Raw genomic sequence first — 27168 nt, forward strand, 5'->3', positions numbered from 1 at the left:
CTGTGTGCGTGTGTATATAGATATAGCGTGCACTCAGCACATTCCTATGTATGTATGCGTATACATACACACAGATACATACGTATACTCATACATACATACATGCATGCATACGGGCGTATATTTACCATAGACAGTTAATGTATTGAACACATTAAGTTGTCGGTACTCTCGGGGAAAATAGCTTTAAGAAACTAATTAAAGAGAATGAAAGTATAGCTTTTAATCATTAAATCCATCTTTTCTGATTACGCATTTTTTTTTTTTTTTTTTGCGAACACAATTTCGTGAACACATTTTTTGTTCTGCAACTAGATAAATTATTGTCGATGCACTCTTCGTGTTTTTTTTATCAACGCTAACACATTCTTGTAACATACGTAGCTACAGACATATTCATACATACTTGCATACATACATACATACATGCATACATACATACATACATGCGGGTGTACATGCTTGTTTATACTTTATCTATCTTTCTATCTTTCTTATTTTTATTTTTTATTTTTTACTTGTTTCAGTCATTAAACTGCGGCCATGCTGGAGCACCGACTGAAAGATAAAATTATTAAAGAATTCAAATGCGTGTGCGTGTGTGTGTGTGTGTGTGTGTGTGTGTGTGTGCGTGTGTGTGTGTGTGTGTGTGTGTGTGTGTGTGCATGTGTGTGTACCTGAAGTAATCCTCTTTGTTCAACTTGTATTGATCAATTAGCCACCATTTGAAATCTTCGTCAGTATCCAATACTGAACGTCCTCAGACAATTTGATTCCGTGATTCTGGTTTCAGTCTGTAATTTTTATTTTAGTTTCAGCTCAAATTTTACATTTAATGCGAAATAGACACTTGATCTCGGCTTCTTGAATAAAATGTCATTTAAGCTTAAGCTAATATTTCGGCATTAAAATGCCTTTTTCAACTTATGAAAATCATATCAACCACACACGAATGAACAACAAAATATAGTGAAGCTGCAAATGTTCTTAGATAAACAAATTCTTTTCAGTTGTTTTCAACATCGTAAATGGTTTCTGAGAAAAGCACAAACCCAGCAATGTTGAGGGTACTTTATTTTACTGAGTACCTCTACTCCACCCGCCTTGAGAGATGAAAGGTAAATCTGATCACAACAACATTTGAAATCAAAATGCAAAGAACTGATAGAATAAGTATTGGGCTTACAAACACTAAGATTTGTTCGACTAAAGGCGGTGCTCCAGCATGGCCGCCGTCAAATGACTGAAACAAATAAAAGAATAAAAGAATATATATATATATATATATATATATATATATATATATATATATATATATATATATATATATATATATATATATATATATATATATATTTACTATCTGTCTTCCTCTATCTTTCTATCTATCCCTCTGTCCTGGCCTCTACTTCACTGCTATATCCTTCTGTCCCTTCCTCCTTGTTCCACTTCCTCCCTCCACCATCCTCTCTGCTCTCGTGTGACCTGTGGTCAACTTTCTTTTCACTCCAGCCGCTGTGAAGGCAAGACGAACTACTAGCGTTCTACCTCAGATTCGCGTTTGGCCGTACGGCTTTTGAATGTTGTTTTCACTGTCCAATTTTTCCTGTCTTGGTTTGTGTTTGCCACCTTGGAATCCTCTGTGTAGTGGGTTGATCCACTACTCAGGAAGAGACTATTCTAGAGTACGTTCTGTCTTATCTTCGAAACGTCTAGTTTGAATAGAGACAGCTGATGAAGGAATATTCCAAGTGGCTTTCCGTTTTCCTATGTGTTCGTTCCGTTGTCTGTAGTTCATTGTTCTAACGTCCTGTACCCTGATATGCATATATATACACATGTAGATGTAAGTATGTACATATATGTGTGTATACATGTATATATATTCTTTGTATTATATATATATATATATATATATATATATATATATATATATATATATATATATATATATATATTGGTTGCATCACCTTAAACTCTCGTAATCTGCCGTTCAACTGAGAAGTGGGCGGTATGTGTAATTTCAACTCTTGTGATTGCTAAGAACTAAACATCATTTACTCCAAATTACTAGATATGTTGTGTATATATCCGGATAGAGGTAGAGGCTGGGAGGGAGCGAGAGAGGGAGACGCAGATAGACAGAGAGAAGAAAGAGAGTGAGTAACAGATTTAAAGACGTACTGAGAAAAGAGAGAGAGAGAGGGGGGAGTAACGGCGGGACAAATGTGAAGGGCTGTAATTTAATGAAAAAGAATTAAACTTGAACAAATACGTGTGTATGTTCACTTATATTGTGTGTGTGTGTATGTGTGTGCATGTAAGTATGTATGTATATGTACACGCATATATACATGTGTATATACATGTATATATTTGCAAGTGCGTATATGCCTGTATATATATATATTTGTATATATATGTGTGTGTGAATGTATGTATGTATATATATATATGTATGTATGTATATATGCATATATATATATATGTACATATATATATATATATATATGTATATATATATATGATGTATATATGTGTGTGTGTATTATGTATATATATAATATGTATGCATGTATGTATATGCGTACGTATACATATACATATGTATGTAAATGTGTATTCATGCAGGCATGTACACGGATGTGTGATGTATACACAAACACAGACACACGCACAAACTCACACTTATTTATATAAAATAAATTTAAATTATAAATATAACATACATACATACATATACATACATACATATACGTACATACATACAAACATACATACATACATACATTCATACATACATACATAGGTACGTACGTATATATGTATGTATAATGACAAGAAATTAAAAGAAGGAAACCATATTGTGAAAATAAAAAAAATCTATAAAACACATAACAAACAATGAACGACAAATTATTTTTTTGTGTTATTTTTCTTTGTTTTATTTTTTTTGAAAATCAATCTGTTCATGTTTTTTATACACTTTTATACAATTTTATTTATTTACGTGTTTTATTTGTTAAAATAAATGTGTCGCCGTGTGTATATGTGCGTGTGTGCGTGTGTGTGCGTGTGTGTGTGTGTGTGTGTGTGTGTGTGTGTGTGTGTGTGTGTGTGTGTGTGTGTTAATTGAGAATTGCTATCTGGTCAGCATGACACGGCAGATATTGTTGGTATTATTGATGTTGCTGTTGTTGTATGATGAGAAGGGGGGAGCAGGAGGAGGAGGAGGAGCAAGAAGAAGAGGAGGAGGTAATATTAAGAGATACACAGATATAAAGACAGTAGCAGGAAAGTGACGGTGGGAGGTAAAGAAATTGCGGGGTGTGAAAGAAAAAAATTGTAGAAACGTGAAGCTGAACCAGAATGATTATAAGAGAATTAAATACTAACCAAGAATGTTGTTGTTGTTGTTGCTGTTGTTGTTGTTGTTGTTGTTGTTGTTGTTACTAACGTTGCTTAACTCTCCAATTTGGCTCCGATCAAGCTGAACTATTTATGATCAAGCGTGCTCCAGCCAGCCGTGTCCATCTAGCCTATTTTTTCCTTCCTTCCTTCCTTTCTTTCTTTTGTTTTCTTCTTCTTTTATTTATTTATTATTTTTTTTTTTTGTATTTTCAGACATGATAAACCGTGCTAATACAAGAAGCGCAGGCGTTGCTCTGTGGTAAGAAGAAGTTTGGCTCCAAACCGCCTTGGCTCTGGGTTCAGTCCCACCGCGTGGCCCCTTCTACAAGTGTCTTCAACCAAATCTCCGGACCGACCAAAGCCTTGTGAGTAGATTTGGTAAATGGAAACAGAAAGAAGCCTGTCGTATGTTTGTGTGTGTGTGTGTGTGTGTGTGTTTTCCCAAACACTGCTCGACAATGTGTTGATTTGTTTCTGTCCCCATTACCTAGCGGTTCGGCATAAAGAGACCGATAGAATCAGATTTGTTCGACTAAATACTTGAAGACCGAAACGAACAAAATACAAAAGAAGAAATAAAATGTGATTTGAGGGAATTTGAGTTGCTATTTCTAGCAGGTTAGAGTAATGCAATTACGATCGCAAAATAGTGTGTTTGATTCCCGGGTCAAGAGGTGTGTCGGGTTCTTGAGCAAAACACTTCATTTCACATTACTTCAGTTTATTTAGATGTAAATGAGTAACCTGCGACGGACTGGCCTCCCGTTTTGGGGATATGTTGTGATCTCAGTCACTTAGATGCCATAGGCTTGTTCGCCTACCCAGCAGAATGGCATCATTCGAAAGCTACAGCAATGCGAGGAAGCGCAGTGTAACTAGCGGTGTGTAACAACATCCCATAATCTGGCTGATCCACTGATACAGTGACCGGATAATATACAGGATGCGGCAGAATTAATGTCCTTTCATATTTGTATTTTTTTTTATAGTTCTCTACATTATATAGGATGGTGCACGGCCTCACTGTGGGTTAAACGTTCGGGAATAGTCAAATCTTCATTTTGATAGGACGTCGTGGAGTAATTGAGTGGCCGTCACGATCATCTGACCTAACACTACTTGACTTTATCTTGTGGGGTGTATTGAAAAATTCTGTTCATTCCCTGAAACCGAAAACCATTCCTTAATTAAAACAAGCAATCTCTGATAAATTTTCTACGATTCACGGGGTGATGTGCCAAAAGGTTTGTAGACGTGTTGCTGGTATAGTGTTCAGCATTGTACTAAAAACGAAGTGAATGGGGGGAATTTTTGAACATGTTAATTAAAGTTTTTGCTATAATGGATTACGTTGTTTTGACGGAACAATACTTTATAAATTTCGTAAAACTACTGCAGTTTATTTTCATTAACTGGTTTTTTTTTCTGTAACTCCTGTAATAAATTTTTATATAATGAAATTTACTAACGAATGCAATTTTTGCACTATAAAAATTACTAAATAAAAAGAAAGGGCGTTAATACACCCTGTAGATATGCATTTATCAAATCTATAAAACAAGCTATTGTATAGGGCGGTGAAAAAAACGTAAAACGTTCAAAACATCACAAACAAGGGGAGAGAATTTCAACAAGAACAGATGATGGAAATTTTTGGACAATATGAAATTATGAATTTGAGTCGATCTGCTCTTTAAAACCAATGACTGTTTTGAAAGTAAAATTTAAATAAATGGTTTTGAAATGATAATAGCTGGAGAGTAAAACAATGAAAAACGAGCAAAAAATTAATTACGCCATTTCGTCATCTGAATACGGAGGCTATAATTAAATGTGAAGGATATAGCGTTAATTATTGCAATTATCTTGGTTGGTTTATCTCGCATTAAGCAATGGGTGGCTTCCTATAGGCTTTAGATTATTTAAGGCACAGAACTCATGCTGCTTCGTCTTGTTTTTGTTGCTGTTGTTGTTGTAAGTGGTGATAGTAGTAGAGGTGGGTTGTGGTTGTGATAGTGGTGGTGGTGGTGGCGGTGGTGGTGGTGGTGGTGGTGGTGATAATGGTGGTGGGGAGTAATGTTGACGCTGATTTTTGCTCTTGTCATTTCTTTTTTATTATTATTTTTCGTGGTTCTTTGTGATATTACTGTTGTTTTCGTTGTTGCTGTTGTTCTTATGACACTGAAGAGGAGGAGGAGGTGGAGGAGGAGGAAGAGTAAGAGGAGGGGAAGGCGGAGGAAAAAGATGTTGTTGTTGTTGCTTTCATTGCTGTCGTTGATACTGCTGTTGATGGTGATGTTGCTGATGTCATTCTTGCTGTTCCTGTTGTTGTTGTTGTTGTTGTTGTTGTGACTGCTGCTGCTGCTGTTTATGCTATTCTTCTTAATGTCATTTCTATTGCTGTTACGATGGCTTTTGTTGTTGCTGTTGTTGTTGTTGTTGTTGTTCTTCTTCTTCTTCTGCTTTCGCTGTTCTTGTCGTCTACCCCCCCCCCCGACATCCCAATTTATAATCAAAACGTTCTCCATATTTACGTACAACTGTTTGTTTAACTCTTTAACTAGTTTCACTTCAAGAGCTGTTGCAATATCTAGTCCTGTGGTGGTGGTGGTGGTGGTGGCGGCGGCAACAAAGATGATGATGGTGACGACGACGACGACGACGATAATGATGATGATGATGACGATGATGATTAGCAACAAAAACCAAAGACCACAGACAACAACGAAGAATAAAATAAGTATCATCATCATCATCATCATCGTCGTCGTCGTCGTCGTCGTCATCTTCAACAACAACAAAAGCAACAACAGTAAGAATAACAAAAGTAGCAACGTTAACAACAACAACAACAACAATAACGAAAGTAGCAAGGGCGATAGCAGCAGCAGCAGCAGCCGCAACAACAACAACAGCAACTATAAAGAGCAACAGCACCAGTAGCAACAAGGGCAACAAAAACAGCAGCAGGAGTAGGACCGGCAGCAGCGGCAGCAGCAGGAGTAGCAGCAACTCTTACAACAACAACAACAACAACAACAACAACAAAATGCAATGATGCAAAGATAGCAACATTTCAAAAACGTTGACCTTTATTTGAAGAATAAGTTGTCTGAGACGTTGAAAATGTCATCAAAATTTGATGGAATCTCCAAGAACATCGGAGATATTTTACATTGATTGGCAAACGTTTCCCCATAAACTGAAGCTGGTATTCTACACTGATAGAAGAATGGCGATTTTGGTGGTTATCGATCTTGTGATCGATTCAAGGTAGCTCGTTCTAGATTGGTCTTCTTTTTTCTTCAAATTGCTCTTAATATAAGTCAATCGACTCCAGAAGTTGAGGGAACTTGGCTACGAAGTTCTTCCCCACCCAGCTTATTCTTCAGACCTCTCTCCTACCGACTACCACGTTTTCAAGGACCTTGATGGGTTCCTGCGAGAGAGGGAGTTCAAAATTAAAACCGATGCTGAAAGTACATTTAAAGAGTTCATCAGCTCCAAAATTCCAGATTTTTATGTTACCGGAATAAACCAACTTGTAACTCGTTGGCAAAGATGCGTCAACTGTAATGGTACTTACTTTGATTAATCAAATTTCCACATTATTGAAATATATTGTAATGAATTTTATGTTTCAAAACGTTGCTCACCTTTGACTCGGCCTGATAAGTACAAGTTGAAAACGGGTTCGATACGATGATCGACTTTCCCCCCTCCCCCGGATCTGCTGGGCTTGCACCAAAAATATGAAACCAATATATGTCAGTCAAATTCTTTACTCGACAAAAGAGACCCTTGGCTTCTTCCTTTTTTGTTTTTTCTTTTGATTTTGTTTTTTATCTTTCATATATTTTTATTCTATTTTTTTTAAATTCTACATCCTGTGTGATACTCTAAAGATTCCGCCCACCTACGGTCTTGGACTGGTACTTTTTATAGACCCACCACGACCACCACTACCAAAAGAGCGGAGGTGATGAAAGGCTAAGTCGAAAGAAATGCCGCTAAGCATTTTCTTTCGGTGCTCTAACGATTCTGCCCCATAATCATTGGTCTGCTGATGCATCAGACTGACCCAGGGCTAAAAGCAAAAGCAACAGCAATCCAGTATGGAAGTTTCGATATAGAGAGGCCAAACGCAGTTATATGGCCTGCTAAAAGTAGCAGCCCAGTCTCTTAAAAACACAACTAATCACGTTAAAAAGTGGAAGGAATATTAGATTGTGTACACTTAGGTGTATTTGGCTCGAAGAAAAGCCCAGAAAGACGAGATGGTCTGAGATGGAATGCTTTTGATTAGAGGTCTGCTCGATCAGAACTGACCAAGTGTTAAATAGCAACAGCAGTGGTTGTCGTCGTGGTCGTCGTAGTGGCCACCGTCGCCCATGCCGTCGTCGTGGCCACGGTCGCCCACGCCGTCGTCGTCGTCGTCCATTGATCTTCTCATCGTCTTCCTTCATCGTCCGATATCGTTACCGTTGCTGCCACAGTCGAGGTCACTGTCCTGCAATCTGAAATATTTTAATTACAATCTCCTGAATTCATCAATAATTGTAATAATCGATCAATAAATCAATATATTTTCTCAATATATTTTCTCTCGAACCTACGTGGTGCCAGCCTCTATGAACTAAAGTTATTTCTTGGGCTTTCTTCTTTTTTTTTTCGTTTTACTCTCTGCAAAAATATAACAGCTAAATCTCCCTCAAATCTTACCATGCCATCTTGAACAATATATTCTTTACATACAAGAAAATGGCATGATCTAGTGGCGGTCTGTTCCACAAATCAGAATCAAAAAGCAAGGGTTGCGAAAGGCAAAGTCGACCCCAACAGCATTTGAACGTAAAATCGGAAGAAATGCCGCTAAGCATGCTTCCCTGCGCGGTAACGATTCCTCATCACATACCAGCCATTCGGTATTTAAACACGACTAGGAATATATGGAATCCAAACACACTAGATGTGATCTGTGTCTGTAGAAAATTAATCTATGAAACTTCGTAGAAGAAACAAAAGTTACATTAAATTGATTTACTCTAAGGTGACTTTAGAATTCAGCAAGGGCGTTGCTGACAGTCATTGCCTTTAACATTTGCTGCAAGTGTCTTCTACTATAGCCTCGGGCCGACCAAAGCCCGGTGAGTGAATTCGGTAGACAGAAACTGAAAGAAGCCGGGGTCGATTTTGCCTTTCATCCTTTCGGGGTCGATAAATTAAGTACCAGTTATGCACTGGGGTCGATGTAATCGACTTAACCCCGTTGTCTGTCCTTGTTTGTCCCCTCTGTGTGTAGCCCCTTGAGGGCAATAAAGAAATAAGAAACTGAAAGAAGCTCGTCGTGTGTGTGTGTGTGTGTGTGTGTCTGCGTTTGTCCACCCACCATCGCTTGACAACCGATGCTGGTGTGTTTACCTCCCCGTAACTTAACGGTTCGACAAAGAGACCAATAGAATAAATACTAGGCTTACAAAGAATAAGTTCTGGGGTCGGTTTGTTCGACTAAAAGCGGTGCTCTAGCATGGCCGCAGTCAAATGACTGAAACAAATAGAAGAATAAAAGAATAAGATAAAATAAGAACAGTAATAAACGAATGAAGAACGAATATTCAGTGCGTGTGTGTATTTGGCAAGAAAAGGAAAATGACCGTCCCGAAATATAACAATATTGTGTAATATTGCCTCCAGCCTTACACAACTAATCACTTTATGCATTCTTAATTCAGCAAATTTTATTTATAATGCAAAAGCATGGGCTAAAATGTTTATTTTATATACACGGTTAAATTTAATTAAAACTGTATTTTCCGTTTAGGGTAAAGTATTCATATATGAAACAAATGAGCTAACAGCACAACTCCAGAAGTTATACAACTTCCAAGGATTTTGTACGTTTCGTTTATTCGTGTCGCATTTTGAAATTCTGCATTCAGATTTTACTTCCGTAAAAAAAATGATTACCTCTATAATATATTTTTTGCCTCATATTACAGATTAAAAAAGAATGTTTACAAACAGAGCTATGAAGTGAAAAGCAAAGCTCACTATATGTATATATGTAGTGAGATTTGGTTTTAAGTACATATTTCTGCGGGCTTGTTTATGAAACCAAAACGATATGAGAGGGAAGTATGAAAAATAAACTTGGATATTCAGTGTAACCGAAACGAATATGTAAAGGCTAAAGAGTGACTTATTAAATGCAAGAATAACAGATTTCTCTTATTTGATTGTTGAATAAAATAATTTTAAGAGTCATTACGCTACAATTATGAGACAAAAAAGACAATATTTCTTTTAAAATTTGTATGTATTTGAAAGTAATAGCAAATTGAAATTTAATTTCTAAACAAAGAAATAAATAGATTGATAGATAGATAGATAGATAATGTATAAAGTCATGGAGGCGTGTATGTGTGGTGTATGTATGTACGGGTGTATGTACGTGTGTATGGAGATGATTAGTGACGTCAAGGAAGTTATAGCCACGCAGTGAATATCAACTTCCTGTAACATTGGCGACTCCATCTCTAATGTTGTTTATGTTTACAACCGACAAAAAGAAACAGAACCGATTTCGTTTATTTCTGTCGCTTATTTCTTCCGGATTCCTGTCTTCTTTCAATGTCCATTCCACGATGTTGACAAGGACACTCACTCCAGAAATATCTCAATAACTTCTATAGTTCTACAATAAATATTTACCTACACCTCGTCTCTTACCTTTAATTACAACCAGGTAACATCCACAAACATGGGGAAAGGCTTTAATAATTATATGACCAAAAAGTTCTTCCATCCTGCAAGCAAGGAGAACATCAAAAGGGTAAGTGAACTGTTTTATATTTTAATTAGATTTAATTCGATTATATTCGGGTTTAAAAAGTTGTTGAATATGGTAAGCAAACAGCAATCTCCAGCACAAAAAAAAACTAAAGGGTCCTTCCAGGACATAGAAACGACATCTCTACATTCATTCACTCAGTTTACGAATAAATTATCGTTTTACGTTAATGGTTGAATACTAAGATTAATTAAACGAACTTAATTATGACCGTTTTATGGTATATTTCAGACACATACAACAATAATCTTTAGAATTTTTGTAGTTTTCCGGGATTTCACGTGGAGTTGAAATAAAAATAAACCTCGATTACGAAGACAAACAGAGTTGATTACGGTACTAGAAGTATATTTTATAAACAATAAAACACCATACACCCTTTTTATAGATATTCAGGGTAAATAATAGTGTAAATAATAGTTAATAAGACAACGAAGGAGCTTGTACATGCTAAGAATAATTAAACTGAGTTAATTAGCGTACTATAGAATATTATATAAATAATAAACCATTTATTTATAATTTTTAGTGACATTCAGGGATTCCAGCCTGTTGTATCCGATGTGGTCCCTTTCTTTTATTATTGGAAGTCGTTGTTTGCGAATATATTCAACAATGATTGATTCCTCCACAACTATTTCCTCCTTCCCGGATTTTGGAAAATTTCTACCAAACACGTTTCAGATTATGTAAATTCCGATTATATCGGAATCTGATGTGATTTTCTATGTACGTGTGTGTGCGCCTACCGATGTTTGTTTGTCTCACATTAAATTACGATATAATCCTAATTTACATCGAAAGTTATCTGTAAAAAAATTCCATTAAAAGTTATCAGGAAACAATTTCATTTTGGTTTATTTCCGTTGTTATTATTATTATTATTATTATTATTATTATTATTATTTTACTTCCTTATTGTGTTCCTATTATTCGGTTCCTAATCGGGCTTCGGTCCTTTATTTAGAGGTTGCTATCATTTTTATGATGTAACTTGTGGATTTGACTCATTTCTCTTATAACATTCTGTCTGTTTCAATTAATTTTGAAAATAACGAAGTATTTAGTAAAATTACTTAGTCTTAATTGCACTGTGAGATTTTTAGATCATTTTAAAACATGGTGTTTGTATTGGAGAACCTGGTGATTTGGTATTTCGAGTGTTCACGTAAAGTAACGGTCCTCAACCGGGGTTCATATGGCCTTTCGGTGTCTGTATAAGATCTTGTTAGAATTTACCTGCAATAAATTGCTTACACTTCAACAACAAACAAAATATTTGAACAATTTTTTTTTATACAGTTCATAATAATATTTAAAAAAATATAGGATTTTTGAAATATCGAATAACTTCGAGGGTCCGGCCGAGTAAAATAGGAATCACAGAGACCATAGGTTAAAAAAATGGTAGGGAATCACTGGTGTAGAGGATCTCTCGCTAACGTGGTCTCTTTGTTGTTGCTTAGATGCAGGTTAACCTTGCTCACATCCCACGACCACCTGATACCTTCCTCGTTTCAGTGTCACACACACACACACACACACACACACATATAGTGAAACTTCGGTAAACTGAGTTATAGGTGCAATTAGTAGACAAAAACTCTAAAAGTTGTGCAAAACTTTAAGAAATGAGCAAGGGAGGTAACTCCATGAAAATTGCCTGCTGTAGCCGTGGGCCTGCCAAAGCCTTGTGAGTGGAACTGGTTGATGGAAGCTAAAAATAGCCTATTATGTACGTGTGTGTATATGTGCGTGCACACCTCTATGTAACTTTGCGTACAATTCCTTTCTATGACGGTTGGTATGAGTGGTTGTGATGTTGTCATTTCTCCTATCAACACTTGTGTGCCAAACCACCCAGCTGGAGACATGGTGGGAAGACCATGAAAGAGATTGTTGAATAATATCCATAGTCTTGGTTGGTTATGCTTGGGAATCTAGCCAGAAAGCCTAATGACAGTTGCTTCTGAGAGGAAGTATCTGGGGATTTTACCTGTGATCCACCCAGGAACACTGGGCAGAGAAGATGGACGGGTGGACAAAATTTTCTGCTCATTTTTTGCCTTTGAAAAATGTGTGAAATCAAAGACCTCTTGAAAAACAGTTAAGGGTTAGCAATAGGAAGGGCATCCAGCAATAAAACAATACCCCAGTAACGTATTCATCTAACTTATGCTAACATATAAAGCAAACTAAGTATTTTTGCATTGTTATATATTCACTGTAGACATTCATCATTGTTATTTCTAGGTATGGATGGCTGAACAGAAAACAACATATGATAAGAAGAAACAAGAAGACCTCTTGGCACAGTACCAAAAGGAACAGGAACTTTATGGAAACAGGTAAAACTTTACTTCACTTCGTCTTCATCGGCAATTCTAGGCCAACTTTCTTTAGCCATGAAACTTCAAAAGATACTGAGAAAGTGAGTGATAAGATATATATACATAGAAATAAGAATAAGGCAGTGCTCCAGCATGGCCGAAGTTCATTGACTGAAACCACTAAAAGAATCATCAACTCCATTATTACCTTTATCATCAGTGACACGTAAAAGCACCCACTACACTCTCTGAATGGTTGGCGTTAGGAAGGGCATCCAGCTGTAGAAACTCTGCCAAATTAGACTGGAGCCTGGTGTTGCCATCCGGTTTCACCAGTCCTCAGTCAAATCGTCCAACCCATGCTAGCATGGAAAGCGGACGTTATTATCATCACCATCATTACTGCTATATTTGCCACCACACCACCTCCTCCAGACAACTACTACCACCATCACATCAGTACAGCCACTGCCTGACGACCACAACTGCACTATACTCGCCACCACTGCACTTAGCCGCACAACTCCACCTCCACCACCCTCACATTACTCCCACCATCACAGCTGACACATTACTGCAAACATCCATGCAATAACTCTCTACCATCGCCCTCTCCACCACCATCATCACCATATTACTACAGCCATCACATTACTCCACATTTAGCCCCACACATCACCTCAGCTACCACACTACACAACCATCACCATGCTGCTATTCCTACCACACTGCTCTATTACAAACTAGAATGCTGTATTTTGCAGCCCTTGTGTTTCCCATCCGAATGTGGTTGATGCCAGTGCTCCCTGATTGGCTCCTGTGCTGGAGTCACATGAGAAGCACCTACTACACTCTCAGAGTGGTTGGCGTTAGGAAGGGCATCTAACTGTAGAAACATTGCCAGATCAGATTGCAGCTTGGTGCAGCCGCTGGCTCTCCAGACCTCAGTCAAACCGTCCAACCCATGCCAGCATGGCAAACGAATGTTAAACGATGATAATGATATGATTGAAAATACAATGAGCCTTTTCTAATCAATTCTCTTCTCTTCTGCAGGGCTTTACTTGGTGATGAGAAAGCTAAAGTCGGCCTCAGTTTCATGTATGATGCTCCACCAGGGTTTAAGAAGAAGGAGGTAAGTGTAATTCTCTTTCTGTGCCCCAACAACAGTACTTATTTGTATCCTCTCATCTTCCTCTTTTCTACTGCCCTCAGCTGGTAGAAATCTTCATTATTTCAGACAGGATTTTCATAGAAAATAATCGACTTAATCCCTTTGTCTGTCCTTGTTTGTCCCCTCTGTGTTTAGCCCCTTGTGGGCAATAAAGAAATTAGAAACGTTAACACATGGGGCGAAATGCTTAGCGGTATTTCGTCTGTCTTTATGTTCTGAGTTCAAATTCTGCCAAAGTCGACTTTGCCTTTCATCCTTTTGGGGGTCGATAAATTAAGTACCAGTCGCGTACTGGGATCGATCTGATTGACTGTCCCCCTCCCCCAACATTTCGGGCCTTGTGCCTAGAGCAGAAAAGAAACAATAGTCACAGATTAATCCTAGTTACGTCCCTTCACATAGACTAAATCAAGCTGAAGTGAACTTGGCTTGATTTAACACAGTCAGTTTGTGTGTGAGAGAGAAAGAGAGCGTGTGTGTGTGCAAATGAGAGGATGTTTGTGTGTCTGCATTCATCTCCCCCCATCGCTTGACAACTGATGCTGGTATGTTTATGTCCCCGTAACTTAGTGGTTCAGCAAAAGAGACCAATAGAATAAGTACCAGACTTACAAAGAATAAGTCCTGGGGTTGATTAGTTCGACTAAAGGCGGTGCTCCAGCATGGCCGCAGTCAAATGACTGAAATAAATAAAAGAATAACAGAACTACCCCCCCACCACTATAGTTGCTGGCCTTGTACCAAAATTCGAAGCCATTATTGTTGTTGTTGTTTGTGTTATTATATCTGTTGAATATTTCTGTTTTTTCAAGAATGAAGAAACTGACCAGGAATACAAATTTGAATGGCAGAGGAAATACAATGCACCCAGAGAAGCGTAAGTATTGTTCTACCTTTTAAATATACTGACCTGTGTTCTCCCTCTGTCGTACTCTAATCTCTCAGTCCAAAGGTTTTTGTCCTGCAAGCTTCTGGGTGCTGGTACCATATTGACAACACTTCTGTTGGTGCTACCTATGAAGCACTCAGGCTGGTACCACATACAAAGCACTTGCAGAGGCGCCACATAGACAGCACCCGTGCTGGTGTCATATAGATAAAGCACCTGTGCTGGTGCCACATATAAAGACTGGTGCTAGTGCCACATACAAAGCACCCTGGAGGAGGGGGGTGTTTCAGTGTAATCGACTTGCCCCTCCCCTCCTCCGAACTTGCTGGCCTTGTGCCAAAATTTGGAACCATTATTTTTGCATGTTGACATTATTCTTGAATATGAATGTTGGGTGACGAGGATGATAACAATGATGATGATGATGCTTTATATTGCAGCTATGCCAAAAACGATGACACCATTCGTGACCAACCGTTCGGAATTGAAGTCAGGAACGTGCGCTGTATCAAGTGCCGCGAATGGGGCCATGTCAACACGGATAAAATCTGTCCCCTTTATGGGAAGAGCCTGACAGCTGAACCAACTCAGTGTAAGTACAACACAACAATGTTCATAGCTTTCTGTCTTTTTGCTTGTTTTGCTCATTGGACTGCGGCCATTCTGGGGCACTGCCTTGGAAAGGTTTAAGTTGAGGAAATCAACTTCAGTACCCACTTCTTGTTACCTATTTTATCAGTCACTTTTGTCTGACTGTTAAGTTACAAGAATTTCTTTTATTTCTTTCGGTCGTTTGACTGCAGCCATGCTGGAGCACTGTCTTTCTAGTCGAAGAAATCAATCCCAGGACTTATTCTTTGTAAGCCTAGTACTTATTCTATTGGTCTCTTTTGCCGAACTGCTAAGTTATGGGGACGTAAACATATTAACATCGGTTGTCAAGCGATGGTGGGAGGACAAACACATACACAAAGACACACAAACACATACATATATATATATATATATATATATATATATATACGGTGGGCTTCTCTCAGTTTCCGTCTGCCAAATCCACAAGTTCATGCAGCTAGAAAGCAATTTTCACAAACACATAGCCATGCCAGTTTTAATGGTTTTAATCTTTGGAATGTGGCCATACTGGGGCACTGCAGGAAAGGGCTTTTTTATTTACATCATCTCAAACCAAGGAATTTATTTCCACCTGCGTCTTATTTTATAACAATTGCAACGAGGAAGGTGTTCATAAGCCATTTAAAAAGACACAAAAACCATTAGATTCACTTCACACATTTAAATTTAATTTGTTAAAATATTTTCGTCTCTTTGAAACCGCAACCTGTTCACTGAGAAAATTCCGTGCTCAGTTCATAGATTTATGGTTTATCAAACGATTGAGTTTTAGTTCCTGATCTAAAGGGAAATAACTTTTTCACAGTCTTGATAAATCAACAGATGTACTTTATAACTATCTTCTTTAGCTTTCTTCTGTTCTTTTTGGGTTTAGCTTTCTTCTGTTCTCTCTTTCGAGGGGCTTTTGACTTAACCCTTTGCCTGCCCAACGCATTTACATAGGTTTGTCCTAAACGTCCATTCTTGTTTTCAGACCTTTTGTTTATCCTTTGCTGCATGTGTTCTGACTAACATAAAGCTGTTATTTCACAAGTTCCAAGTTACTCAGGAGGTTGAAAAACATTGAGAACATGTATCATATATGATGAATAGGTCCCAGAGAAATATGCTTTTTGTATCTTATGTGACACACAGGCAAAGCTTTTGTTCATTTCTAAATTTGCTTTCAGACACATTATTAACACTTTCGATACCAACCCAAGTTGCAATGGAAACTTCTTATCCACACAGCCATGCCCACCACTCATTACCTAAGTAGCAATTCATTTGCCTAATCCAAACTCATTAATTGCTTATATACTTTTTAAGATTTTTTTTTATTTATGTATTCTATGTTTTTTTTCCAGCCCGGAATGATTCTTCTCTCATGGAAAGTATGCATGAAGATGGTTTGGTATTGAAAAAAAATATCATGGGAAGGCTGATTGATGAGGTAATTAATTAATCGGCTTGTTCTAAACTTCATGTCACTGTCACCTCCAAGCCTCTTGATATGCTGTATAGCCTTCCGATACGAAAGTCTCATTCAAAAGGTTTCTTTTTATCTCCAGTTCTCTGAATTACCATGTTTTGAGCTCTTTGGTTTTCTGTAGACCAGAAGATTATTATTTCATTTGGAAACAAGTAAGGGCTGGCATCAAGAAGGGCGTCCAGCCATAGAAAACTCTGCTCCAAATGTTCCGTCTGACCCCTGCAGGCGTTGTGAAGTAAACTTTAGAAAAAAGCCAATGGCTGTGACATCGCAGATTGTGTTCACAAGACTTTGATGATCCCAGGGCCGTACCAAAAGACCCTTGTCCAAGGTGTTGCGCATTATGACTTAACCTGAGATCATATGATTGCTAAGGGAACTTCTTAACCATGCCTTTACTTCTGATGTTTCTAAAAACTCTCCCTTAGCTTTCCTTATTACCCTCTTCGTTTCAAAGAAGAGTGTTGCTCAGACCCATCAGTGCCTTTTTCTCTCACATTTCATCACAGCATGTGGACTTGACCAAAATTTATGATCATTATTAAAGAATTTCGTTTCACCCTTAATCTGGTTTTTATTCACAGAAAGATGTCGAAGTAAAAGATGATGAAGACGAAGAAGTGAAGTTCCTCAAGTCTTTAACTCCACATCAAAAGAAAAGACTACTCAAGTAAGTCTCTACATTGCTTTACATCTCCTATACCAATGTCTTCTCTCATGTGTTCTTGTTTTATATTCACCATTTTCACATCAGATTCTCTTTTCCATGCTAACATGTCTTATTGCTTTGGTCCCTATCATCAGAGCATTTCTACACATTTCACATCCTTTCATCATCCATGTGGGGTCCAGCACCTTCACTTCGGCTTAGAAAATGATTCCTGTAATATATACTCAAGGGACAAGTATAGTATGAAAGTAGGGTCCAGATGATACCAAATCTTTCCCTCTATATCAATGGGTCTCAATCAAGATCAATATGACCCTTGGTGGGTCCAAAGAAGATTTTGTTAAAATTTATCTGCAATAAATCTGTTATAATTCTACAATACGCAAAATGCTTTAACAATTTTTTTTACACAATTTCTAATATTTAATTATAAAAATGTAATAGGTCTTTTTTAAACAAACAGCAATCGGGGTCCATCCAAGTAAAATAGGAATGAAAGGGGTCTGTAAGCTAAAAAAGGGTTGAGAGCCACTGCTCTGTATTGTTGTTTGTTTATATTTGTTCTTGGTAATTGTAATTTTGTTAATGTTTCTTTGCATTTGCAGGAAGCTTTCGCTGCTCAGCAAGAAGGAATCACCAAAGAAGAAAAAGAAGAAGTCAAAGAAACACAAACACTCGAAGCACCATGAGAAAACTGGTAAGTTCATTCATTATTTATGTGTTTTGTATGTTTTTATAAAGTTCATAGCAAAGCCTGCATCCATTCTGTAGAATCTAAGACAAGCTGCATTTTATCCCTCCATACTCAGTCAAAACAAGTACCATTCAGTTAATGGGATAGACCCCTCTCTATCAAAGCCAGCTTTGCCCTTCATCCTTCCCGAGGTTGATAAAATAAATACCAGCTGAGTACTGGGGGTGTGATGAAATTAACTTAACCCCTTTCCCTGAAATTACTGGTTTTGTGCCCTTCATAGAAAGGATATTATTCATAAGAACAATAATTGTTTCTCTTTTTCTTTTTTTTTTTAGGGTATTTTAATTAATTTATTTATTTGTTGTATTTGCAGAAGAGAAGGGTTCCAGTTGCCACAAGAAATTCAGCCATTCTGAGAAAGACAAATCAAACAAACACAGCAAAGAACCGAACAGAAAACACTCAACTGGCAGCAAGGATGGGAAAAGTAAAGACAAGGACTCTGCTTCAAAGAATTCTTCTTATGATTGCCATCCTGGGACCTCTGGCAGCATGGGCAAGAAGCAGTTTGACTCGAAAAGGACTCACTCGAAAGCACGCGGCAGAGAAATCAAAGAGCAAGCGCCACGGAGAGATGAGGGACACTGCAGTCGTAGTAGTAGTAGCTGTAGTAGTAGTGGTGGTGGTGAGCCAAAGTCTCCGGCTCAGAAAGTGCGCAGAAAGAGGCAGTCGAGTGAGAGTAGCAGTGAATCAAGTGAAAGGAGCAGGCAGAGTAGCGTGTCCAGTGTGAGGAGTGGGCAGTGTAGTGATTCCAGTGATGGCAGTAGCAGGAAGAAACAGAGTGGTAAAGCTAAGGAGGGGAATAGGCAGAGGAGCAGGTCTAATGAGAGGAATAGGCAGAGGAGTGTCTCTAAGGAGAGGAATAGCAAGAGGAGCAGATCTCATGAGAGGAATAAGCAGAGGAGTATTTCTAAAGAAAGAAATCGTAAGAGGAGTGGATCTAATGAGAGGAATAGGCAGAGGAGTGTATCTAAGGAGAGGAATAGTAAGAGGAGTAGATCTAATGAGAGGAATAGGCAGAGAAGCCGTTCTAATGAGAGGCGTAGTAAGAGAAGTCGATCCAATGAAAGGAATAGTAATAGGAGCAGATCTAATGAGAGGAAGAGGCAGAGGAATCTGTCTCATGAAAGGCGCATATCTAACGAAAAGGACAGGCAGAGAAGTAGATCTAATGAGAGGAATAGGAAGAGGAGCAGATCTAATGAGAGGAGTAATAGACAGAGAAATGAGTACAGTGAGAGGAGCAGGCAGAGGAGTAGATCTAGAGAAGGAGACTATTATCAAGACAGACAGAGAAACTATAAGAGTTACTCTGGGACGTCTCAAGTGAAGAGGAAATGAGTTTTGGTGCCTAATGAGCAGGAATGGCCATTATCATCATCACCACCATCATCATAAACATTATCTTTCTGTCCCTCTGAAGAATTGTATTTAAAGAGGGTTTTATCAAAGTTACTCTAGATAATTGAGTGAAAATATTCAGATATTGTGTTATTAACAGTAGTTAATAATAAATATCTCAAATTAACAGCCCACAGTTGTATATTTTGGAGGGAGAAAAGTATAGTCTATTGCACATTTGCCTGTCATATCTCGTATTTGATATTTCTCTGGCATCCCATACATCATATTTGATAAACTTTCTTACAGTGTTTGTTTTTTTTTTTCTTTCCACTCACCAAAGTCACTTGGGAATTATGAATGGAAAGTTTTCTTACTCAGAACTTACCAAACAAAGACTTACTAAAAAAAAAACTGCAAAACAACCTTAGAGATTCAGATCGAACTTACAAGAATGCTTTAGACAGACAAAGGGTGAAGTCAGTCTGGGATTTGAACACAGAATGTAAAGGATTGCAACTAGAATATATTATAAAAATATAAATTCACTTCGATTTTTGATTAATATTTTATATGCATCTATCTACCTATCTATATCTATCTGTCTATCTACCTATCTATCTATATATATATATATATATATATATATATATATTTATAGGCATATATATATGTGCATGTGTATATATATATATTTATACTTAGTATGTCCTTTGATTAATTTTAATCCTTCAGCTATTTAATGCTTTTTGACGGGGGGCCTGCAATCACTTATATTATTGATTCTGTTATATTTAAATTGTTACACTAGATAATAACAGAGTCAATGATATCTTTGCAAATTATTTTCTCATGAATTATTTGCTCCATATATATATTTATAGGTATATATATACATACATATAGTGAGTCTGCTATGATAATATAAGTTAACCTCAGTGAATACATAATAATAATAATACTATAGGCCCATGGCCTGAAATATAATGGCGGAGCAGGCTGTTAGTTGATTACATCAACCCCAGTGTTGAGTGTTTCATCTGAGGCCAAGTGCATTGCAAGGAGACAATAAAAACCAAGTGTCTTTACTGTTTTCCCATCATTGATTTTGTTGATCACTATTGTCACCTGGTCCAGATCTATCAACACTCACTCATACATACCTAACACAAAATCCGTACTTGCAACTGGTACTTCTTTTAAAGACCCACCCGAAAGAATGAAAGGCAGAATCAACTTCTGTAGAATTTGAACTTAGAACGTAAGGCTGAACGAAATGCGACTAAGCATTTCGTCCAGCGTTCTAATGACTCTGCCAGCTTACTGCCTTAATGATAATAATAATAATAATGGTTTCAAATTTTGGCATAAAGCCAGCAGTTTTGAGAGAGGGTGCAAGTCGCTAACATCGATCCCCAATGCATAACTGGTACCTATTTTATTGACCCTGAAAGGATGGAAAGCAAAGTCAGCTTTTGCAGCATTTGAACTCAGAATGTCAAGTGAGAAAAGAATGCCACTAAGCATTGTTTCTAGCGCAGTAACGATTTGGTCAGCTCGTCATCTTAATTAAAATAATAGTGATGATGATGGTAAGCTTGTGGCAAGCTTCCAGTGATTTTTTAATTTTTTTTGGTATCTAAGAAAAAAAGAGTTTTGACATTTTGGTACGACGATTTTCTTGTACTGTCATGTGAAATAGTTTTCCCCCTCCTCCTCCTGACATTAAAAGATTAGCAGGGAGCCTTGCAACCTGCTAGAAAAATCAGCCAAATCTCCATCAAATGACAATGTATCATATCAAAAAAAAGGAAGGGATCCGTTAGATAACACTATCTGGGTTTCCTGCAGATAAGAAAAAGACATGATGGTCATGGCAGGAATGCCTTCAATCATAGGCCTATTCAGTCAGAACCATCCTGGGACTAAACGACATCAGCTAAAACAATTCTGTTATGATTATTGTTATTTCTACATCTCCTGACTTTAGCTATCATCGATTGAACTTCATTGTCTTATCCCATGAGACCCCTATTGATGTATATTTGATGGGATTTATCGATCTACTGAATCTGATTGCAACATTTGGGGCCATTTCACCTAATCAAAATTGGATCTTTGTTGAAAGATTTTGTGTCAGAAACTGAAATGAGTTGTGTCTAATATGATGGATAAGTCCATTTTAGAGGGGTAGGGGTGTATAAGTGAGATATTAATTATTAATGTTGGTGCAGGCATGGCAGTGTGACTAAGAGGCTTGCTTCTCAACCATATGGTCTTTGGTTCCGTCCCACTGTGTAGTACCATGAGCAAGTGTCTTCTTCTGTAGCCTCAAGCTGACCAAAGCTTTGAGTGGATTTGGAAGACAGAAACTGAAAGAAGCCTGCCCTGTGTGTATATATATATATATATATATATATTTCTGTTGAGGTCGAATTTACCTTTTGTTGTTTCAGGGTCATTAAAATAAAAATCAGCTGAGCTCTGAAGGTGATGTAATTCATTTAAACGCTTCTATTGAAATCACTGGCCTTGCGCCATTTGAAACCAATAAAAGAAGGGGATTAGCAACATGAAGGAGGTGAGGGCAACCACTGTAGCACCCTGCTTTTCTGAATAGCATTGATAAGAAAGGAAGGGAACAATAATAAAATGCATTCTAAAATCTATCTTTGATCAGAATCTGAAACTCCCTAAGAAAATTGGATCTCATTATTGTGTTTTGTTTAGTCCCAGGTCATCTTTTGTTAATCAGACATATGAACATTTATTTCTAATCCAACTATGGCCATCCCATATCTTCTTTAGGAAAAGTGTAATTACATTTTTTTTTTTTTCCATCATTTTACATTCTGAGTTCAAATCCTACAAAGGTCAACTTTGCCATTCATCCCTTCAAGGTCAAGTACTGTTTCTTCCTGAATCATATATAGACTCAGAAGGCCAATTTCTGTGGTATATATATATATATATATATATATATATATATATATATATATATTCACCCACTGGATGGGGTGTCCTTTGCTCATTTTTGCCAGCTGGAGCAATGTAAAATGAATTGCTTTGCTCAAGGACACAACACACTGCCTGGTCCAGGAATTGAAACCAGAATCTTACGATCATGAGTCCGATGGCCTAACCACTGAACCAGACGCCTTCACTGTCATGTACTGGGGAAAGATGTAATCAGTTTGTCTCCTTCCCCAAAATTTCTCACCTTCAACCCTGTAGCAGACCCACCCTTCAGAAGAATGTCATGTGCTTGGTTACTTCAACGCCATGGAAACCGGACGACTGACTTTGTAAGTCTTAGAGCTCAAGAAAAATAAATCAAATAGAAAATAACTTGAAGGAAATTTGACTGCTATTTCTAGCAAGTTGAGTGACCACGTAGAAGCTCACAAGAAAAACTGTTGATTTCCATATGACTAAGATCCCTTCATAAATGAAAAACCTGCTTAGTTGGGTCCTCTATCTAAACTCCAGATAAACAGAAGTCTATTCTGATACAAAATATTTGAGGAATTATTATTTATCGCATCTCTTTATTTTTATTTTTGTGATAATTTATGTAAAATATTTACTTTGTTGGGTCTAATCTGATTAATCCAGGAGAATTTGACTAATAAATGGCATCTGGTCTAAGCGTTTCTTTATTGTTTGTTTTTTTTTACTCTTTTTATTTGCCTCAGTCAGCAGACTGCAGCCATGCGGATTATTGTGTCAAATGTAAGGCTTATTTATTTACATAATTTTCAACTAATCCTGCGTTATCTCATGATTTTGATGAGGTAATTATTTATTTTTAGAATGAACATAAAACAGGCAGAATATTTTGGCCAGATGTAGCCATTTTAAATGCTAAAAGGTTGAATAAACTCGAAAGTGACCTGTCCTCTATGTAGACGTTTGGTATGCTAGAAATAGCAGGGATAAGATGGGTCTCAAAAGTAATTTCTTTCCAACATTATTGTTATGAAATCATCGAAGTATATGAGGAAACAAAGTCGAAATGTGTGAAATAACCATCCTGCACTCTAGCACAGAATTTTGTCAGTGAACAGGTCGTGGTCTCAAAGCGACGAAAATATTTTGACAAATTAAATTTAAATGTTGAAGTGAATCTAATGGTTTTTGTGTGTTTTTAAATGGCTTATAAACACCTCCCACGCTGGAATTGCAAATGAAGATTAAAAGATATAAAGACTTTTAAGAGCAAAGATTAAATGAAATGCAACGTGTTTTGATCCATGTTGTTTCTAAGATCTTGAGAAAAATGGAATGCCATCAGAAAGACTGATAAACATTTGTAATCATGGAGGTCAAGACTAGTGAAGAACTCTGCAATAAACTGCAATCTTCTATTCTGAACAACAAACACTTTTCGAAAACTTCCAATGAAGAATTTACAACAAAGAGACCCTTAGAATCAGAACTGTGCATACTTGAAACTCATCTTGATATTAAACTGCAGTTCACGTTGCATTTCTGCGAAGTTATCTAAGCAGCATCTACTATGATGTTTCCGTATCTTATAAATAGTCATTACACGCATCTGTACACAGGAATTCGTTCTGAGCTCAAATAACTTTTAACTCTCTCGTTCATACAAAGCAGTTGAGAACGAACGTTTCAGTATAAGATAAAAATAGCAAAATCTTGATTACACTCCATTCTATCGAATTAGATACTCGTAAATTTTAATTTTTGTGGATTATATTTCAGTCAGTCGTTGGAAAGGTCCTTGAAAAGCGCTACTTTAAGTGAAACGACGTAAAGTGAAATGAAATTTTTACACAGGCGCAAGGTGTGGCTGTCGGGTAAGAAGTTTGCTTCCTAGCCACATGGTTCTAGGCTCGGTCCTACTGCGTGACACCTTAAGCAAATGTCTTCTACTATTGCCTCGGTCTGACCAGAGACTTGAGTGGATTTGGTAGACGACAATTGAAAGAAACCTATCGCGTGTTTGTGTGTGTAAACACACACACACATGTATGAGTGTGCGTGTCTTTGCGTTTGTCCTCCACAGTCACTTGACAACCAGTATTGGTTCATTTATGTCCCAGTAACTTAGCGGTTTGGTAAAAAGAGACAATACAATAAGTACTTGGTTTTAAAATTAGCATCGGATTCGATTCATTCAACTAAATCCTTCAAGGTGGTGCCCCAGCATGGCCGCGGTCGAAAGAGTGAAACATGTAAAACGAAAAAGGATAGATTCTCTGAGATAACAAAGACTTACATTCTTACGGAATAATTCAATTAGAAACCCATGAATAAATTTCTAAAGATTCAAAACGTTTCTAGAACCAGACATTGAAATATATGGGTGCTGTGAACATGGTTAAGAAAGATGCATAAAAGACATAATAATAAGATAATGGAACCGCAATAGTTTTACGTCATTGGTCTAGTAAGCAACCAATCAATGGTGACATGATTTAACCTTCTGGAATTTTCTTGCATCCAATAAAAGGCCGTTTTTGGTGATAAGTAATTGCTGAATGTTATGAGTAACTGAGTGACATGTACCTCTATTCTTGCCATCAGACGGTTCCAGACACTTACAGAGACGGCCTAAGGTAGCTGACCCAGAACCTCTGTCGCCACGAAGTGGTTACCGTTGATTTCGTTGGACCGACAACATGCGGCTGTGCAGATATCTTTTTGTATTCTCAGAAGTGTGTATCTTTCTTTCTCTCAGACCATAATTATTTATACTGTTAATTGTAAATGGTCAGCCCCACCTGCTTTTATTTGTGACAATAAGTGTTTCAGTCAAGCTTTCACGTGTTTTGCTTCAATTATTCAGGCAGCCACAAAAATATATCTTCGTTCACCAACTCAACAATTACGACTCTAAACTCGTGACAGTAATAACGAAAATTATTTTCAACAATGTTTATTATTAACCCCAAATATATTTGTTATACATTATATTTTTTATACATAATGTACATTTGGTGTGTGCATGTTATGTATGTAAATTAAGTAATTGCCGAGAGATGACGGCTGAGAGACCTCGTACAAATGTAAGACACAGGTGAGCTTCTGGTTAGAACATGAATAATCTCTTAGTGAAAATGAGAATTATTTTATTAAGCGCAGATCTAACGACACTTAAGCGTTTGGTTGCAATAAAGAAAACCCTTGGGCTCGACTTAAACAGCTGAAACTCTATTCTCTGCAACGCTGTCGTGAGCGAAACATTATTTGCATCCACCACTATTATCCAAATGATATTGGTATTATGTTTACAATTCACCCAAGACTAGGCCCCCGTCCAATGCGTCCCCTACAAAGGTCGAGGTCACATCACATAAGAACATTGACATAATTTTATTCACTGCTAATGGTCCTGTTCTTTTCGATGTTATCCCGAAAGAAATTAAAGTAGAAAAAGACCCCACAACTATCAAACGGTACCTGGACAAATTCGTCCAGGAAATACCGGATAAACATTTTAACCTTCAACGACTGGCTCAGTTGTGCAGCAATGAAAGAGCTTTGTCTTTTTAAGGACTTGTTGTCTGTGTCTTCACTCATGGCCCGCTCAGCCACCTTTTTGCCTCTCTGATTATGAATGTCCGCGTTGTTGCATATATGACCTCTTTAACACGAGAACCATAGAAGAACATTTTATAATATAAGGTGATGGTTCTGTAAACTGCTTGGTTGATCGTCAGTGTACGTCACATAATCTAAGTGTGATCTAATCCTAGCTACTCAACTTGTAAGGTTTCGATTGTAGGCCTCGCTACACTCTCTTCATGTCGTCTTGAAGGACGGACTTTTATATTATTCTAAGTCCGTCAAGGGCATTCTATATTGTTGCAATTCTTACCCATACATTATTAATTATATTGCTTTGAATTTCTCTCTGTCTCTCTTTGGGAATCTTTGTCAATGAAAATGACCACAGCTTCATAAAAACTGGAAAACCTCAGACAAATCTTTGTTGAAATTCGAGGTCTTATCCTTCAAGTATGTCATATCGCCATTAGGTTTTTCTTTTAGATACTTCTTCAGTATGAGTTTTAAATAATTCCAATATTTCATAATTTTAACTATTATACGCAAAAAGACATTACTGTGAAGCAGACAGGAGACATACAAAGAATACAACTTAGACAACGTTAGTGAAATAGAAAAAAACAACAAAAAAAACAAATGAAACAGAATCATTATTCGCAAGTGTTTATTTATATTTAACTGGAATTAAAATACTTCAACTAATTTTCTAAAAACAAAAAAATGGGAAAAATAAAGCAAAAAAAATTCAGTTAGACAGGCATACACTTGGCAAATTTATATTTTGGTTTTGTTATTATTTCAACTTAACATTATAACAAAATAACAAGTGTGCCCATTTTCATGAAAACCGAGACATTTTTCTTTTTTTTTATTACTTGACTGTCGTCTAAGTGGTTTGTGCCGCATAACACAGACTTCTTTGTTTTTATGGTTACGAATGTAATTTATATACTATTTATATTATTTTATATCAATAAGTAAAAATTTCGAGAAAATATAACATCTTGTTTGCTTATTCAAATCTATTGTTTTATATTCATTCTTTTATAAGGTTTTAGAGTTGAAGGAGTTTTTTGCGCGTTTTCCTGGTAGAAATTTTAGA

At 37.1% G+C, this 27168-nt stretch overlaps 1 protein-coding gene across 1 annotated transcript; it reads left to right on the forward strand.

The window, feature by feature from the left end:
* Positions 1 to 9898: 9898 nt before the first annotated feature.
* LOC106874734 (uncharacterized) lies at positions 9899 to 20077 on the forward strand. Its single transcript, XM_014922566.3, has 9 exons — positions 9899 to 10243; positions 12515 to 12609; positions 13648 to 13726; positions 14578 to 14642; positions 15095 to 15246; positions 16637 to 16722; positions 17346 to 17431; positions 18037 to 18128; positions 18502 to 20077. The coding sequence occupies exons 1-9, from the start codon at positions 10172 to 10174 to the stop codon at positions 19527 to 19529; spliced, it is 1755 nt and encodes a 584-aa protein (XP_014778052.2). The 5' UTR covers positions 9899 to 10171; the 3' UTR covers positions 19530 to 20077.
* Positions 20078 to 27168: the final 7091 nt, after the last annotated feature.

The sequence above is a fragment of the Octopus bimaculoides genome, chromosome 18 (assembly GCF_046866305.1).
Source record: "Octopus bimaculoides isolate indiv1 chromosome 18, ASM4686630v1, whole genome shotgun sequence".
Classification (NCBI taxonomy): domain Eukaryota; kingdom Metazoa; phylum Mollusca; class Cephalopoda; order Octopoda; family Octopodidae; genus Octopus; species Octopus bimaculoides.